Here is a 16681-nt window from a genome sequence, read left to right as displayed (position 1 = left end):
TCGGGCATCTAAACGAAGCCGTCAGGCGGGCTATGGAGGCCTGCAGTCTCTTGGCCTGACAAGCCGTGGGATTGGTAACTTTTCTGGAAGTTGCTGATCCCTGATGCTCTCTCCTCCACAAGCAAAACAAATGTGCGCGCGGTTGCGTAGTGCGTAGCTTGCCCACCTCTGCATGGGCTTGCTTTCTGTGTGCGTAACCGTTGATTGACAGCATGACAAAGCGGAAGCTCGAACTTGATTGGTTGGCAGTGACCGGCGCTTTTTGGAATAACATGGGAGGAAGGCAGAGCTCATGAATAAATTTTCATATCGCGGCATACTAACATTATATTATAGTATCGAACTAGACTAACACATTTAAGCTTTGTTAAACAATGATACATAAATTGAAAACAAACGGAAACTCCGGACACGAGCTTTAAATTACTCACGTGAACATTATTCTGATCAGTTTTAGTAAGTTTGAGGAATTTCTTTGGAAAGAAAAAGTTTTCTAAATTATCAGATTTTAGTTTCTTAAATGTGAATATTTTATGTTTTCTTTACTCCCCTATGACGGTAACTGAATAACATTCAGTTGTAGACAAAACAAGCTATCATGTTGTGCTTTGGAAAACGCTAATTGGTATGTTCCACCATTTTTTATTATAGAAGAAACAAGTAAGAAATTTTGTCGGGCTATCATGGTTTTAAGATTAGATTTGGCAAATTTTCCCAGCAGAACTCTGGAAATAGAACACGATTAGTTCAAGGACCATCAAAAAATTCACAATCAGACCATTTTTTTTCTGTTTGTACAGTTTCTTGCTTGGATAAACGGTGTGGTTTTAACTTTTTTTTTTTTAATTAAATGACGTGCCATTGGAACATGTCAGTGGATTTTTGGGTTCAGAGGGTTACAATGACAATCCTCTGTAAAACTTTATATTTTCTTTCAAACTAAATAACTTGCAAAAGCAAGTAGTTGATTAATTGATTCTGACAGTCTATAATTGAAGCTGCTCACATGTGTAGTTTTTCTTAAGTCTGACGGTATTTTACTGGTAGTAAATGAACATCTTTGGGCTGTGAGTGGTTGGACTGTTCATCAGATGATATTCAGCAACATTTTATTCACTACTTAAACAACTAGTGATCAAAGAAAATCAAAGAATCTCTGGCGGTTTCAGTAAATATAAACTTTATTAAGTTACAGGCTGCTGACAGTCTAAACATAGCATGGTCCTTTATTTAAATATATTCTGCTCTGTGTGTTTTTACATCGTTATCCTGGTGCTTTACATTCAAATATTTTCCTCATGTAAAGTCTATAACCGTTGTTATGCTCAGGCAGAGGATAACAACGGTTAGCATCTGGAGAGTCGTGCTGCAGACGGTGAGTCATGTTTTGTTTTGCAGCTGGAGTTGTTAGCTTAGCCTAGCTTAGCATTAAAGACAGGTGCCAGAAGGGAAACAGCTGGTTCTGTCCAGCAGGTTTGAAACTGGTTTGGTTGAATGTAAAAACTACTGGAGCTGATTAACACCACCATTCAAAAGTTTGGGGTCACCGAGAAAGTTTCATGTTTTCCTTGAAAGCACACTTTTATTCATGTGCTAGCCTAATTGCACAATGGTTTTCTAATCATTAATTAGCCTTTCAACACGATTAGTTAACACAATGTTGCATTAGAACACAGGAGTGATGGTTGCTGGAAATGGGCCTCTATACCCCTATGTGCATGTTCCATTAAAAATCAGCTGTTTCCAGCTAGAAAAGTCATTTACCACATTAACAATGTCTGGACTGGATTCCGAATTCAATTAATGTTTTCATCACTGAAAAAACACTGCTTTTCTTTCAAAAACAAGGACATTTCTATAAGTGACCCCAAACTTTTGAATGGTAGTTGAAGTGTAGTTCTCAGCTTGGATACCCAGAATTCATTTAGGCAGAAAAAACAAGACTGAAATTAAATAAGCAAAAATGACTAAATCTTTTACATTTTTCAACAAATTAAAACTAAACAATGTGACAGACAGATGAAAAAATGTTTAAAGTCTTATTTAAAAGCCAACTGATCTGTTTGACCTGCTGTTACTGTGCTACTTTTTAAGCTTTTATTTACTTTGTTTGCTTTCAGATTTATTAACTGTGGATTGTTATGAACCCATACAGGTTCGTAAAATCAAAAGGAAAAGATACTCTGGATTTGTGGACAGATTAACTCTGAACTCCAAAACACACCAGCATGTTTGAAAAGCATATCTTTAAAAAAAACAAACAAAAAAAACATCAATTTTCAGAGCCACAAATTGTATGACAGTTGGATTTTCACTGTTCCAACAGTCCTTGAACTGACCATTAGTGATGTCAGAAAGCTGAACCAAATCTAATCCTAAAATCATGATGTCACTAAACCCATTTTATTCTGTCTTATGTAAAAAAAAAAACACACACACACACACACACCAAAAATAAACTCTTTACTCCAACCAAATTTTGTAAAACAACACAAAATTCTGCTCTTCTCAGCAGAACAGTGAAACCATGTCTGACTCAGATGTGACCAACAATCATGTCACAAAAATTCAGAGGAAATTTAATTCAAAATGTTGGGTAGTGAAAAATATCAGTAGTATGCAGAGTCACAATTTTTGCCCGTGGACACTTCGAAAAATGTTGTTTCCAGGTTTGTTCATTTTTTGTAAAATCAATAATCTAAGAATTTCAACTTTAGCTTTTTGTTGCTCATAATTTATGGCATTATACCTGTGTCATACTGCCTAAAAGACATTTCTGAGTTCTCTCTCCTTCATTCTGTTCCATGGAGGTGCAGGACTTTATACTGCAGTGAAAAATGAGCCCAAAGTGAGGAAAAATGTGACAGAAGCAAAAATAACCACACAGAAACTGCTTGGGGTTCAGAGAGTTAACCACTCAGTGTCAACCACAACTGCAGTATTGGTTCATTTTAACAGTTTAATAGCATCATGCTCAAATGTGACGTAAATGCAGCATCAGATCCGGGCTAGCAGTTTCCACCCATTTCCAGTCTTTATGCTGAGCTAAGCTAACTGGCAGAAAACTGCAAAAAAAATATTTTGCAGCAAGTTTTATTTCAGTTGTTTAGTATGAAATTAATTAGTTGGGGGTTAGTTGGCATGTTTTTTTTTGTTTTTTTTTAAGTCTGAGTGTGTTTTAACTGTTTGATTTCAACAAATCCAGAAAACCTGCTCATGTTCTGCTTTTTTTTTTTTTTTTAGCTCATATTTATATAAAACTAAACATCACTGGATTATTTCATTTTGGGTGTAAACTGGCATCAAATATTGTTTTGCACTGACCAACCACTGTTGTTTTTTATTGATCCATGTCTGTTTTTCATCTTTGTTCCACTTTTAGACAATATCTATTGCCATTTTATGTTCATTTGTCACATTTTTGCATGTATTTACAACTGATTTGGTGTTTTCTTTTGCACTTCATGTAGTATTTTTCTGCTCATTGTGGTAGTTTTCTGTCTATTTTTGTTTGACGTGATTTTATGACTGTTGGGTTTGTTTGTTGTTGTTTTTTTTTTGCTTTTTTGTTCATCAATATATCAATTCTGGTTGGGTTTTTTTGTTCATTTGTAATTCTTTTGCATTTACATTGAGTTGTTTTATGTCTATTATGGTTCTTTTTCATAGAATTGTAAGTTTATGGTTGTTTTACATACATTTCTGGCTGTTTTGCACTTGCAGCATCTCTCTCTGCCCATTCCTGGTCATACTTGTGCCAGTTTGCTTCTTTTAAAATTGTTTTGTGTGTACTCATGGTTGTTCTTAATCAGTTTTTTGCATATTTGTAGTCTGATGGTCCTGTTTACAAGACTTTTCACTTGTTAATACCCATCTTATGCCTTTTTGTTTGTTTTACACTTATTTGAGACACTATTACATCTGTTTTTAAGCATTTTTGGGCTTATTTGTGGTAATTGGTTATATTTCTTGTTCTGTAGCATCTTTGACAGTAGGCATATATTGAAAGAAGTCAGTATTTTCTATTTGTTTCTGCAACATCAAAACAGATACACATAAAATTGTCCTTCCTGTTCTAATTTAAAAAAAAATGAACCAAAAGATCATTTTAGCAGGCTTATTTTTGTTTCTTGTGTAACTGTAGAGCTGGAATCTAAACAACTAAAGATTCACAGACAGGTTTGATCCAGTTCATGACTCTGTAAGGTGCTTTGGATTAAACATGGAAATTTGTTTCACAACACCTCCGGTGACTCCGCCCCCACAGTCTTTGATTGTTTTTTGTCCTCTGACTGTCAGCTAATTGGTCCACAGCAGCTCAGGTTCGGTGGAGCAGCAGCCCGGCGAACACATTGTCCTCTGACTCCTGCCACTGTCCCTCCTTCAGTTCCAGGCAGACCTCCTCGCCCTCTCTCAGCAACAGGAGGCCGGTGCCAGTGACAAGCCCCGCCTCCGCTGCCTTCCGCTGCTGCAGAGACACTGGCACTCCGTCCCCCTGCCCCCTCCTCAGGACCATGTGGGCGGGGCCTGGCCTCAGGTCTAAAGTGAGGAGGAACAGGTAGAGCCCGTCCACTGGAGCCGTGAAGGTGCCGCTGTCGGAGTAGATGTGACCGCGGTTCAGAGACGGTTCAAACACGATGATGCTATTGAAGATGCTCAAAGGAGATCCAGTTACAAACAGCAGGGAGCCTTCTGATTGATTGGATGGGATGGCGACACCTGGGCAGGACAAAAGATGTGATGTCAAAGTTCAGAAGGATAGAATCCTATTTAGTATTTTACAGTTGAAATCTGTCGGTTGTTGTGTGCTGATTAGTTTTGCTGTACTTAAACTGTTTTGAGTTGAAAACCTCCATTTAGCACTTACTAGCAGCCGTTTTGAGTCTATTTTTAGTCATTTTGTGTTTCTTTGTAGCAGTTTTGCACAAAATCACAACCACAAAAAAACTCAAGACCACTAATAAGCACCAAGTCACCCCTAATAGACTCACAGCTGGTAAAGAACACAAAATGGCCACTAACAAGCAACATATGATCATTTTTAGCCTCAAAATGGTCACCTTTTGCCAATCAATGACTAATAAGCCATGAATAATCATTTAAACGCCACTAATGGACTCAAAGTGACCACTCACAACAGCTTCTAATGAGCACCAAGCAATAACCAACTGACTAAAAACAGTAATTACAGCCAAACGACCACTAATGGATTGAAAATGGACACTAACTGGCAATAAACGACACTGAATGGTCTTTTAGGGGCTACAAATAACCACAAATTGCCTCAAAATGATGGACAATGATGAGACCCACTACAGAGAGAAGATCCAGCACCTTATTCAGTGGTGTTCAGTAGGAGTGTAACGGTACACGTATTCGTACCGAACCGTTCGGTACAGACCCTTTCGGTTTGCTACGGAGGTGTACCACGGTACGAAAATTTTAAGACTATTAAGAATGTACAGAATTATTTTAATTGTGAAACCTAAAACTTCATAGTGCCCACAGTTGCGGTGGACCTTCTCTGGCTCACACAGTCGTGCAGTATTGCAGAACTAAAAACAAGAAGGAGTTTCCAGTGAACCACAGGATGTGACGGATTCTTATTCTCCTGCCAGTGCTTCATGGCTAATGCTAGCAATAACAAGAAGAAGCTAGAGCTGGAGGACGCTCCGGTGTAATTAAAATCATCTGTTTGGGATCTCGTCAGTTACCCAGTGAAGCACGAAAAAGTAGAGAAACAAGTGGGCAAGACAAAAGCCGTATGCCGACACTGTGAAGCAGTGCTCAACTATGCATCCAGCAACACGTCAAACTTAGACACACATTTGAAAAAGCACCATCCAAGCGTGACTTTCCCCACTGCTAGGAAAAAACAGCGACCTGTACAAACGATGCTCCCAACATCATTTCATCAAACCCTGCCTAGCAATTCAGAACAGGCTAAAGCAACAACCAAGTCCATTGATGTTTTCATAGCAGCAGATCTACGGCCATACTCCGTTGTTGAGAACTGAGGTTTTAAGCTTATGATTAAGGTCAGCTTACATTAACTTTACATTATCGCTGTGCTCTTTGCTATAGATAATGACTACATTGTGTATTTTTTTTAGCCTACTAGTATATTTATGCTGGTAAACAAGAGCCTAACTCCATGGTGTTGTGTTTTTTTTTAAAAAAAAAAGAATTATATTAAAATATATTTCCTATTTTAGGTGATACAGCCCCGTTATGAAGTTCCTGCTCGTCCACACTTCAGCCAGAAAGTCATACTAGCTCTTATATCAGCAGGGTTTTTTTTTTTTCCCCTTAACTGAGAATCGAACCGAACCAAACCGTGACTTCCATACCCAAGTACATACCGAACCGTGATTTTTGTGTACCATTACATCCCTAGTATTCAGACATCAACCTCGTTCTGAACACCAACAAGACCAAGGAGGAAGGGGCGTGGCCATGCCACTGAACTGAGTAGACGTGTCTTTGTGGGCTCCCGGTGAAATTCGGCTAAAATCCTTCATTATTTGGTAAAAAACACGAACTCAACAGTTAACCAACGCCGATAAGCTTGTAAATTATGCCACGTTTATAATACCGTCGAGAAAAAATAAGAGTAGAAGCGCAGCAGACTTTGTCATGGTCGACAACGACGAGTGGGATGCTAACAACATGACTAGCCCGACAGAAAATGCTAACCCGTCGTCCCAGCCGGCTACAGAACCTGCCGATACGAACGCAAACCTGGATGTGATTCAAAGACTGGACCTGATGAGTAACGACTTTGCCACGAAACTGGACAGTGTCCTAAAAGCAATCCATGATGTTAAGAGGAATGTGAGAGACTTTTCTGGTCGCGTGGACGGGGCAGAAGAGCGGATCAGTAAAGTCGAGGACGCCATTTACTCGGGGAAAGGCAAGACCGACGAGCTCATTAAACAAGTGGAGCAACTTACATACAAGGTGGACGATCTTGAAAACCGCTCGAGGAGATCAAACCTCAGGTTGGTTAACCTACCCGAAAAAGCTGAAAATCAGACAAATTTAACTTCAAGTCTGGCTTCAGAAAGACTAACCTATACTATCTGGAAGAAAACCTCTGAATTTAAAGACATTTGGGATACATTTTTAGATTTTGTCAAGCATGGTGATATAGAAGATGCTTTGTAAGTGATATTATGTGGATGCGATGTGATGTGAATCTTTGATGTACCGTGGGATAAAAGCAAAGGCCTAATGTTGTATGCTGCCTGTTCGAATGGGGAGGTTTAGTTATTTTACTTTATCTGATCATTGTGGATTGCCTTCCTGACTGTTACATAATTTTTTATTGTCGAAAATTCAATAAAGACATGTTTAAAAAAAAAAAAAAAACAAGACCAAGGAGGTCATCGTAGACTACTGGAGGTCCAAGAGAACAGAGCACGTGCCTCTCCTCATCAAATTTATTTGCTTCAGGACTGCATTGGACACACCATTTGGGATTTATTTGACAGTCAGGACTTACAGGAGCACACAGACTCTGTACTCTCCTACATCAAAAACTGCACGGACATTGTAACAGTTCAGAAACGCATCCGAGTTTTCTCAAATCAAAAACCCTGGATGACCAACGATGTCCAGAAACTCCTCAAACTTCGCAACACCGCCTTCAGGTCTGGCAACAAACTTCAGTACAGCGAGGCCAGAGCCAACCTGAAGAGAGGAATCAAAGAGGCCAAGGCAGCCTACAAAAAGAGGATTGAGGAGCACTTCACTGACAATAACCCCAGGAAGATGTGGCAAGGTCTCCAACATATCACACAGTACAAGGACAGGAATCCTGTGTCTGTGGACCCTGACGCTTCACTGGTGGAGGAACTGAACCATTTCTTAGCCCGCTTTGAAGCTGTCAGATCCACATCATGCAGACCACACCTACAAGCCCCCTGCAACAGCGCCCTAACACTCCATAAACACCAAGTGAGATGGGTGCTGAGGACCGTAAACCCCAGGAAAACTGCTGGTCCTGACGGAGTACTGGGAAAGGTACTCAGGGGATGTGCCAACCAGCTGGCTGGGGTTTTCACCAAAATCTTCAATCAATCCTTGTCACAAGCCACTGTCCCTCCCTGTCTAAAATCATCAACAATCATCCCAGTTCCCAAAAAGACATTGACTGACAGCTTAAAGGACTACTGTCGTTCTCACACCTATAATCACAAAATGCCTTGAGAAACTGGTGGCAGAGCACATCAAAACCAAACTGTCCCCCACACTCGACCCGCACCAGTTTGCCTACAGAGCAAACAGATCCACTGAGGACGCCATCGCCATAGCTCTTCACAAAGCGCTGAGTCACCTGGAACAACAGGGGAACTATGTGAGGATGCTCTTCATCGACTACAGCTCAGCTTTCAATAACATCATCCCAGACATTCTGGTTGACAAACTCTCTCTCCTTGGACTGCCCGAATCCATCTGCAGATGGATAAAAAACTTTTTAACAGACCGCCCACAAACTGTCAGACTCGGCTCACACCACTCCCCCACCATAGCCCTCAGCACTGGCTCCCCACACGGTTGTGTACTGAGTCCTTTACTGTACTCACTGTACACACACAACTGCACACCAACCCATCTCTCCAACTCCATCATCAAATTTGCTGATGATACCACCGTGGTCGGGCTTGTCTCAGGAGGAGATGAGTCGGCCCACAGAGATGAGGTTGGGAGACTGTCAGTGTGGTGTTCAGAGAACAATCTCACACTGAACACCACAAAAACAAAAGAACTCATCCTGGGCTTCCGCAAGCGCAGCATGGACCCAGCCCTACTCCTCATCAACGGGGTCTGCGTTGAAAGGGTCCACTCATTCAAACTGCTGGGTGTTCACATCTCTGATGACCTCTCCTGGACTTAACACCATGGCGATGGTGAAGAAGGCCCAGCAGTGGCTCCACTTCCTGAGAGTGCTCAGGAAAAACCAGCTGGAGGAGAAGCTGCTGTTGACCTTCTACCGAGCCACCATTGAGAGCATCCTGGTGTACTGTGTCACAGTGTGGTATGCTGGGTGCACTGCAGCCAACAGGAGAGCGCTGCAGAGAGTGATCAATGCCGCCCAGAAGATCACTGGCTGCCCCCTCCTCTCCCTGGACGATATCGCCAGCTCTCGCTATCTCAGCAGAGCTACAAACATTATCAAGGACCCATCCCACCCCAGTCACAATCTGTTCAGCCTTCTGCCCTCTGGTCAGTGCTACAGAGCACATAAAACAAGAACAAATAGACTCAGGAACAGTTTCTTCCCCAGAGCCATCAGTGCTCTGAACAACAAGAAAACATGAACACAATAACAATAAGATCACTGGTAACACACACTACACGTGCAATATTTCACAATGAATCTCTTAAGTCACTTTATCATGTCTGTGCAATCTAAATGCTCTTGTTTTTCCACAATTGCCACTCTTACCCATTGGATTTTATTGTATTTTTACTTCATTTTATTCTATTTTTAATTATACTTTATTGTATTTTTATTGTATATATTTCCTAAGCACCAAATGGAGCAGCGCTCCCAATTTCATTGTATACTCGTTATACAATGACAATAAAGGCTTTCTATTCTATTCTATTCTAAATTGGAAGCAGTGGAGCATGTTGACAATATCAAGTTCCTGGGTGTCTACATTACATCTGACCTGACCTGGTCCCTGAGCACAGCTCACCTAGTGAAGAAGGTTCAACAAAGACTCGTCTTCCTTAGGAAGCTGAAACATGCTGGTCTCTACCCTCAGCTCCTACAAGGCCACAATAGAAAAGGTCCTCCGTCTTGGTGCAACAGTGTGGTACGGCAGCTGCACAGCTCAGGAAATAAAGAACTTATCCAGAGGAAGGCCCGACGTATCACCGTCGACCCCACCCACCTGGGAAATGGACTGTTTGTTCCGCTTCCCTTGGGCAAATGGTACAGGAGCATAGAAACTCTGACCTCCAGACTGAAAAACTGTTTTTATCCAAGAGCTGTCCAGTCCATTTCCCCCCTACACACACAACAGACTCACTATGTGCAATAAAGAACTAAGTCTTGCACTGGACTGCACTTCACACCCACCCTTCTGCTCATGTGCACTAACTCTGTTTAAATATTTATATTTTTGAGGATTTAAAAAAAAGTTTTATTTGTATAAAATGTGCCATTTTCTACTTTTTGTATCTATAGCTGGGAGTCAACAATCATATTTTTGCTGTGTGGAAACACAATGATGATGAAGATTCTTGATGCTTGAGGAAAAAAAAACAGCGACAAATGACCACATCAACTGCTAATGACACCAAATGGCCACTTATCTGCAACAAACGGCCAGTCACAGCCACAAATACACACCAAATGACCAGTAACGAATGCAAAACAGCTCTTATTGGCACCAAATGACAGCTAACAGCCACTAATAGGTGCCAAATGTTCATTAATAAAAGCCAAGCAACCACTAACGGACTAAAAATGACCACTGATGAGCACCAAACAACTGGTAACTTACTCACAAAGGCCTCTATTAGCACCAAATGATGAACAACAGAATCAAAATGGCTACTAGGAAGCACCAAACAACCCCTTATCGGCAACTAATGACACTAAATAGCCACCCAATGACAACAAACAGCCACTAATCGACTCAAAATTATTAATATTATGTGCCAAACTGCTACTAATCAGAAATGAACAACTGCTAACAACACTAAATGGCCGCTAGTGATGTTACGAGATGTGCTGAGGCTTCGAAGCGTGTGTCGAGTAATGGAGGGGCGTTTCCACGAAGCGCGTATCGAGGCTTGCTTCATTTAGGGGAGGAGCCAAAAATGATGACGTCCAAAGCCTCATTGCCTGGCTGAACCACGTCACTGCTTCAGAAAGTGGTTTGCGAGGTTCTGACAGCAGAATAAACCCCTCAGGCTCCGTTCAAAAATTGAGTTTTTATAGAGAGTTGTGGTCAGTCGAGAGTTTGGATAGTTTGGATAGAGTTTTGATAGTCTGGATACAAGAGTTTGGATAGTGTTTATATAGTTTGGATATAGTTTGGAGATTTAGGAGACTGAGGACAGAAAGATAGGTATATAGGATGGAGCCAACCAGGAAGTGGAAAATTTCCCCTGTGTGGGAACATTTAGATTTTTTAACTCCTAATAAGGTAAGCTAAATCTAACATTATTACAGACACATTAGGTTTGCTTATCAAGAACTGTATTTTTCACCATTTCTTATTTTATTCAAAGGTGAGGTGTTTATTGTGTGTGTCAAAAAAAGGAATCGTTTAAAACCAGAAACTATTGAAAACCTGTTACTTCTGAATAAAATGAATAAAATCTCCCCTTTCCTGTACATCCTTGTCTAAGTTATACAAGCATATTCAGTACAATCTTCCTAGTTCCACAAGCTCTTTCACTGTCATCTGCCGGCATAAGGCCATGCCATTTTCCTAAGGTGATAGAAAGATATTATTATACAACCTGCTACATTATATGATACTACCATTTTGGGGAAAATTTAGACACACAGAATACATGAAAATATATTTTATTATACACATATGTGATCATTTATCTATAGAAATTATTTGATCATACATTTTTTTGTTCTTCATAGTCATTCCCAACAGCTTTAATGAACAATATTCAAGGCATCCGGTATTTGGTTCAGATACAGTTGCCTGTGATTATACACTTGACCAGTAGGTGGTTTCGTGTGCTCATGAAGCTTCAAGAAATTAACCCTTTCTCGAACCAATTGGCTCAAGTGGTTCAATGCCTCATGAGGCTTCATCTCACCATCACTAATGGCCACCTTCAGAGACAAATGACTGCTAACGATTTAGAACAACCATTAATGTAATACGACCAACAACTTACAGCAACTAATAAACACCAAACAAACAATAATGACAACAGCGGCTAATAATGAGCACAAAACCACATAAAGGTAAAACCATCTAAGAGATATTTAAGAGACAAATATGAAAACCAAGTATGAATCCCAGACTCACCTGAGGAGTCCCTCCTGTTTCGGTGGCGTCCTCCTCTCCCAGGCTCCTCCCCCCGCCCTCCTCTCTTCCTGTCTTTCTTGTCATCTTTGTTCTTCAACAGCTGAAACAGCTTGTCAAGGTCCAGTGTGACTTCAGCTCCCACCAACCTATCGGCGTTGCTGAAGACGTTCTTGAAGACCCTCAGATGTTCCTCCAACCCTCTCTTTAGCCACATCACCTCCGCCTGCAGTTTGGCCTCCAGGCCTCCAGGGGCCGCCTCCCTGTTGGTGGAGGTGTTGGAGCAGGGGCAGGGCCTCTCCTCCAGCCTGAGTAGCTTCTGCTGCAGCTCTTCCACAGTCTTCTCCAAGTTCCACAGGTCACTCCCTTGGAGGAGCAGCTGGCGCTCCCTGGCTACAAGTCCACCAACACTCCTCCTCATGTCGCCAGGCAGCCAGTCGTCCTGCACGGGGTTGGAGGAGGAGGAGGGCTGGTCAGCAGCCTCCTCTCTGACTCCTGAAAACAGAGAGATTGGTCATTTCAAAGGAGAAAATGTTCATCATTACTGTTATGCTGCAGGAAGCTTAAAAACAGGATGATTCTTGGGGCGCCCAGAAAGCTCAACAGGTTCAGTGGTTGACCCATATACAGGGGCTTCACCGACCCATTGGCCGGGGTTCGATTCCTGCTTGCAGCCCTTTGCTGCATGTCTTCCCCCAACAATCTTCTCCCTCCTTTCCCGTCTGTCTCCACTGCACCTATCCAATAAAGCAGAAAAAAGGCAAAAAAAAAAAAAAAGACAGGACGATTCTCAGATAGCTGCTGAACTAATTTCATGTGATTTGTAGCTGGATATATTACTCTGCCAAGGAAAGGGGAAATTATGTGACAATCAGGGTAGACTTGTCTGTCTGACTGTTAGCAACATTACTCAAAAATGGAATAATAGATTTGGGATTTTCAGGGAAGGTCAGAAATGACACAAGGACCAACTGACTAAATTGTGGGGGTGTTTCAGAGTCCCATCAATTCCCGCTGCACACTACATATTTAGGTCACGTGATTTGGTATCCGTACATAACATACACATGCAAAACATACGCTTGTGCTAAGTGCTAGGTCATTTTGTTTGTGGTTACATTTATATTAAATGGTCACATTCTATGTTGCCATGCTTTCTGCCGCAAATTTTTTCAAGATTTAAGCCGTCGGAAATGATACAACTGAGCAGGCTTGGCGCATTACTGCACTCTCTGAGTGCTTTTCCTGTTGATCATATTTCATCCTCACAAAGTGGAAGTTTCATCCATTCTCTCTATATCCATTCTCTATACACCGCTTTATCCTCACTAGGGTCGCGGGGGGTGCTGGAGCCTATCCCAGCTGACTCGGGCGAAGGCAGGGGACACCCTGGACAGGTCACCAGTCTGTCACAGGGCTACATATACAGACAAACAATCTCACTCGCATTCACACCTACGGGCAAATTAGAGTAACCAATTAACCTCAGCATATTTTTGGACTGTGGGAGGAAGCCAGAGTGCCCGGAGAAAACCCACGCATGCACAGGGAGAACATGCAAACTCCATGCAGAAAGATCCTCAGGCTCAGGCTCAGGCCGGGACTCGAACCAGGGATCTTCTTGCTGCAAGGCGAAAGTGCTAACCACTGTGCAGCCCACACTGAATCTAAAAATCTGTCTGAGTTCAGTTCTGACTGAGTTATGACTAATTTTAAAACAAAACTTCCAAATCAAGACCGCACAGGTTAATTAGTGATTCTAAATTGTTCGGAGGTGTGAATGTGAGTGTTTGTCTATATGTATCCCTGTGATAGATTGGCAACCTGTGTCCCCCCCTCGACCCCGACCCAAATGAGGATTAAGCGATGTATAGATGATGGATGGATGGATAGATTTCGAAATCAGTCCATGTTATTGTAGTTCCTCACAGCTGCCACTAGATGCAGCTGAAATGCTGTTTTTTCACTCCTCAATCACATCTGTTTTAACATTCTAAACTCCCTCAGTAACCTCAGCAGCATTTTTATTCTCTTTTCAACCTGCAAGTCCTGCATCTCTGTGGAAACAAAAACAACCATGACTAGAAGTAGAGAGAACTCAGAAATGTCTTCCTGAAGAACTAAAAAAAATAAAAATTTGAAAAACAAACTGGGATCTGCTAGTGCCCACATACTTGCAGGAAGCTTAAAAACAGGACGATTAATAATGAAAAAATGGCAACTGATTCTACATACTACAGATAATTTACTACTCACATTTTTAATTTGTTTCCCTACTTGTTTCTCATCTGATCTGTGTAAAAACTACCTACAGTTCAGCTGAAACTCTTAATTTTGGTGACCTGACTGTTGGTCATTTATGGCTTCATGGTTACGTCAAGGAATGCTGAATTTTTAGTTTAACTGTTTAATTTTGGCAAATTTTATAATGAGACATGTAGACTAAAGTCATTTTTATGCATTATTACAATTTTAAGCTCAGATATTGTTCAGTTTTCCAACAGTACATTCAAGGACTATTGGATGTCTGAAAATCTGACAATTTCGTCTGCTCTCACAGTTTCTGGCATTGACAAATGGTTCTTTTTTTTAAAAGTAAACATTCCTTTCAAAACCAGCAGGTTTTGGAGACCAGAGAGTTAACACAATGACTTGCATAACTGCACATTAAAACAGGATCTGAAGGCTGTGATGTTTCCTCCTGTAGAAAATTGACTTCCTATGAAGTGAACAGAAGCAGTTATGTGTAAATGAACAGCGTTACGCTAAAAAGACAACATGGCAGACTTCCTAACAACCAGTTTCACAGTTGATTAAGTGCAAATTTAAATGTAATATTCGTCTGTGTTTAAGAAATCACTGTTTTTGTGAGTTTTAGTTTTCATTTTAATTCTGACACCTTTCCTGAGCAAAATACCCAGAGCGTTCTCTGAACATCTTGTGTTGAAATATTGATATATATATATATATATATATATATACACACACACACACGTGGACAAAATTGTTGGTACCCCTCAGTTAAAGAAGGAAAAACCCACAATTCTCACTGAAATCACTTGAAACTCACAAAAGTAACAATAAATACAAATTTATTGAAAATTAAATAATCAAAATCAGCCATCACTTTTGAATTGTTGATTAACATAATTATTTAAAAAAACAAACTAATGAAATAGGGCTGGACAAAAATGATGGTACCCATAACTTAATATTTTGTTGCACAACCTTTTGAGGCAATCACTGCAATTAAACGATTTCTGTATTTGTCAATGAGCGTTCTGCAGCTGTCAACAGGTATTTTGGCCCACTCCTCATGAGCAAACAGCTCCAGTTGTCTCAGGTTTGATGGGTGTCTTCTCCAAATGGCATGTTTCAGCTCCTTCCACATATGTTCAATGGGATTCAGATCTGGGCTCATAGAAGGCCACTTTAGAATAGTCCAACGCTTTTCTCTCAGCCATTCTCGGGTGTTTTTGGCTGTGTGTTTTGGATCGTTGTCCTGTTGGAAGACCCATGACCTGCAACTGAGACCAAGCTTTCTGACACTAGGCAGCACATTTCTCTCCAGAATGCCTTGATAGTCTTCAGATTTCATCGTACCTTGCACACTTTCAAGACACCCTGTGCCAGATGCAGCAAAGCAGCCCCAAAACATTACTGAGCCTCCTCCATGTTTCACCGTAGGGACAGTGTTCTTTTCTTCGTATGCTTGGTTTTTGAGTCTATGAACATAGAGTTGATGTGCCTTACCAAAAAGCTCCAGTTTGGTCTCATCTGTCCAAAGGACATTCTCCCAGAAGCTTTGTGGCTTGTCAACATGCATTTTTGCAAATTCCAGTCTCGCTTTTTTATGAGTTTTTTTCAGCAGTGGTGTCCTTCTTGGTCGTCTCCCATGAAGTCCACTTTGGCTCAAACAACGACGAATGGTGCGATCTGACACTGATGTACCTTGGCCTTGGAGTTCACCTTTAATTTCTTTGGAGGTTGCTCTGGGCTCTTTGGATACAATTCGAACGATCCGTCTCTTCAATTTGTCATCAATTTTCCTCTTGCGGCCACGTCCAGGGAGGTTGGCTACTGTCCCGTGGGTCTTGAACTTCTGAATAATATGAGCCACTGTAGTCACAGGAACATCAGGCTGCTTGGAGATGGTCTTATAGCCTTTACCTTTAAGATGTCTGTCTATAATTTTTTTTCGGATGTCCTGGGACAATTCTCTCCTTCGCTTTCTGTTGTCCATGTTCAGTGTGGTACACACCTTTTCACCAAACAGCAGGGTGACTACTTGTCTCCCTTTAAATAGGCAGACTGACTGATTATGAGTTTGGAAACACCTGTGATGTCAATTAAATGACACACCTGAGTTAATCATGTCACTCTGGTCAAATAGTTTTCAATCTTTTATAGAGGTACCATCATTTTTGTCCAGGCCTGTTTCATTAGTTTGTTTTTTTAAATAATTATGTTAATCAACAATTCAAAAGTGATGGCTGATTTTGATTATTTAATTTTCAATAAATTTGTATTTATTGTTACTTTTGTGAGTTTCAAGTGATTTCAGTGAGAATTGTGGGTTTTTCCTTCTTTAACTGAGGGGTACCAACAATTTGTCCACGTGTGTATATATGTTACAGGCGAAATTAGAATGCAGGCAGATTTTA

General features: G+C 41.0%; 1 protein-coding gene across 1 annotated transcript in view; it reads right to left on the bottom strand.

Moving 5' to 3' along the window:
* Positions 1–2446: 2446 nt before the first annotated feature.
* mmrn2a (multimerin 2a) overlaps positions 2447–16681 on the bottom strand; it is a 37222-nt gene continuing 22987 nt past the window's right edge. Inside the window, exons 7-8 of the mRNA XM_051960126.1 lie at positions 12021–12512; positions 2447–4719 (exon numbers count right to left, since the gene is read on the bottom strand). Coding sequence (XP_051816086.1) covers positions 4319–4719; positions 12021–12512 — 893 coding nt within the window. The 3' untranslated portion in view covers positions 2447–4318. The remainder of the gene's footprint in view (positions 4720–12020; positions 12513–16681) is intronic.

The sequence above is a fragment of the Acanthochromis polyacanthus genome, chromosome 15 (genome assembly GCF_021347895.1).
Source record: "Acanthochromis polyacanthus isolate Apoly-LR-REF ecotype Palm Island chromosome 15, KAUST_Apoly_ChrSc, whole genome shotgun sequence".
NCBI classification, from domain to species: Eukaryota; Metazoa; Chordata; class Actinopteri; family Pomacentridae; genus Acanthochromis; species Acanthochromis polyacanthus.
The sequence above is the reverse complement of the archived record's forward strand: the minus strand, read 5'-3'. Positions and strand labels throughout refer to the sequence as shown.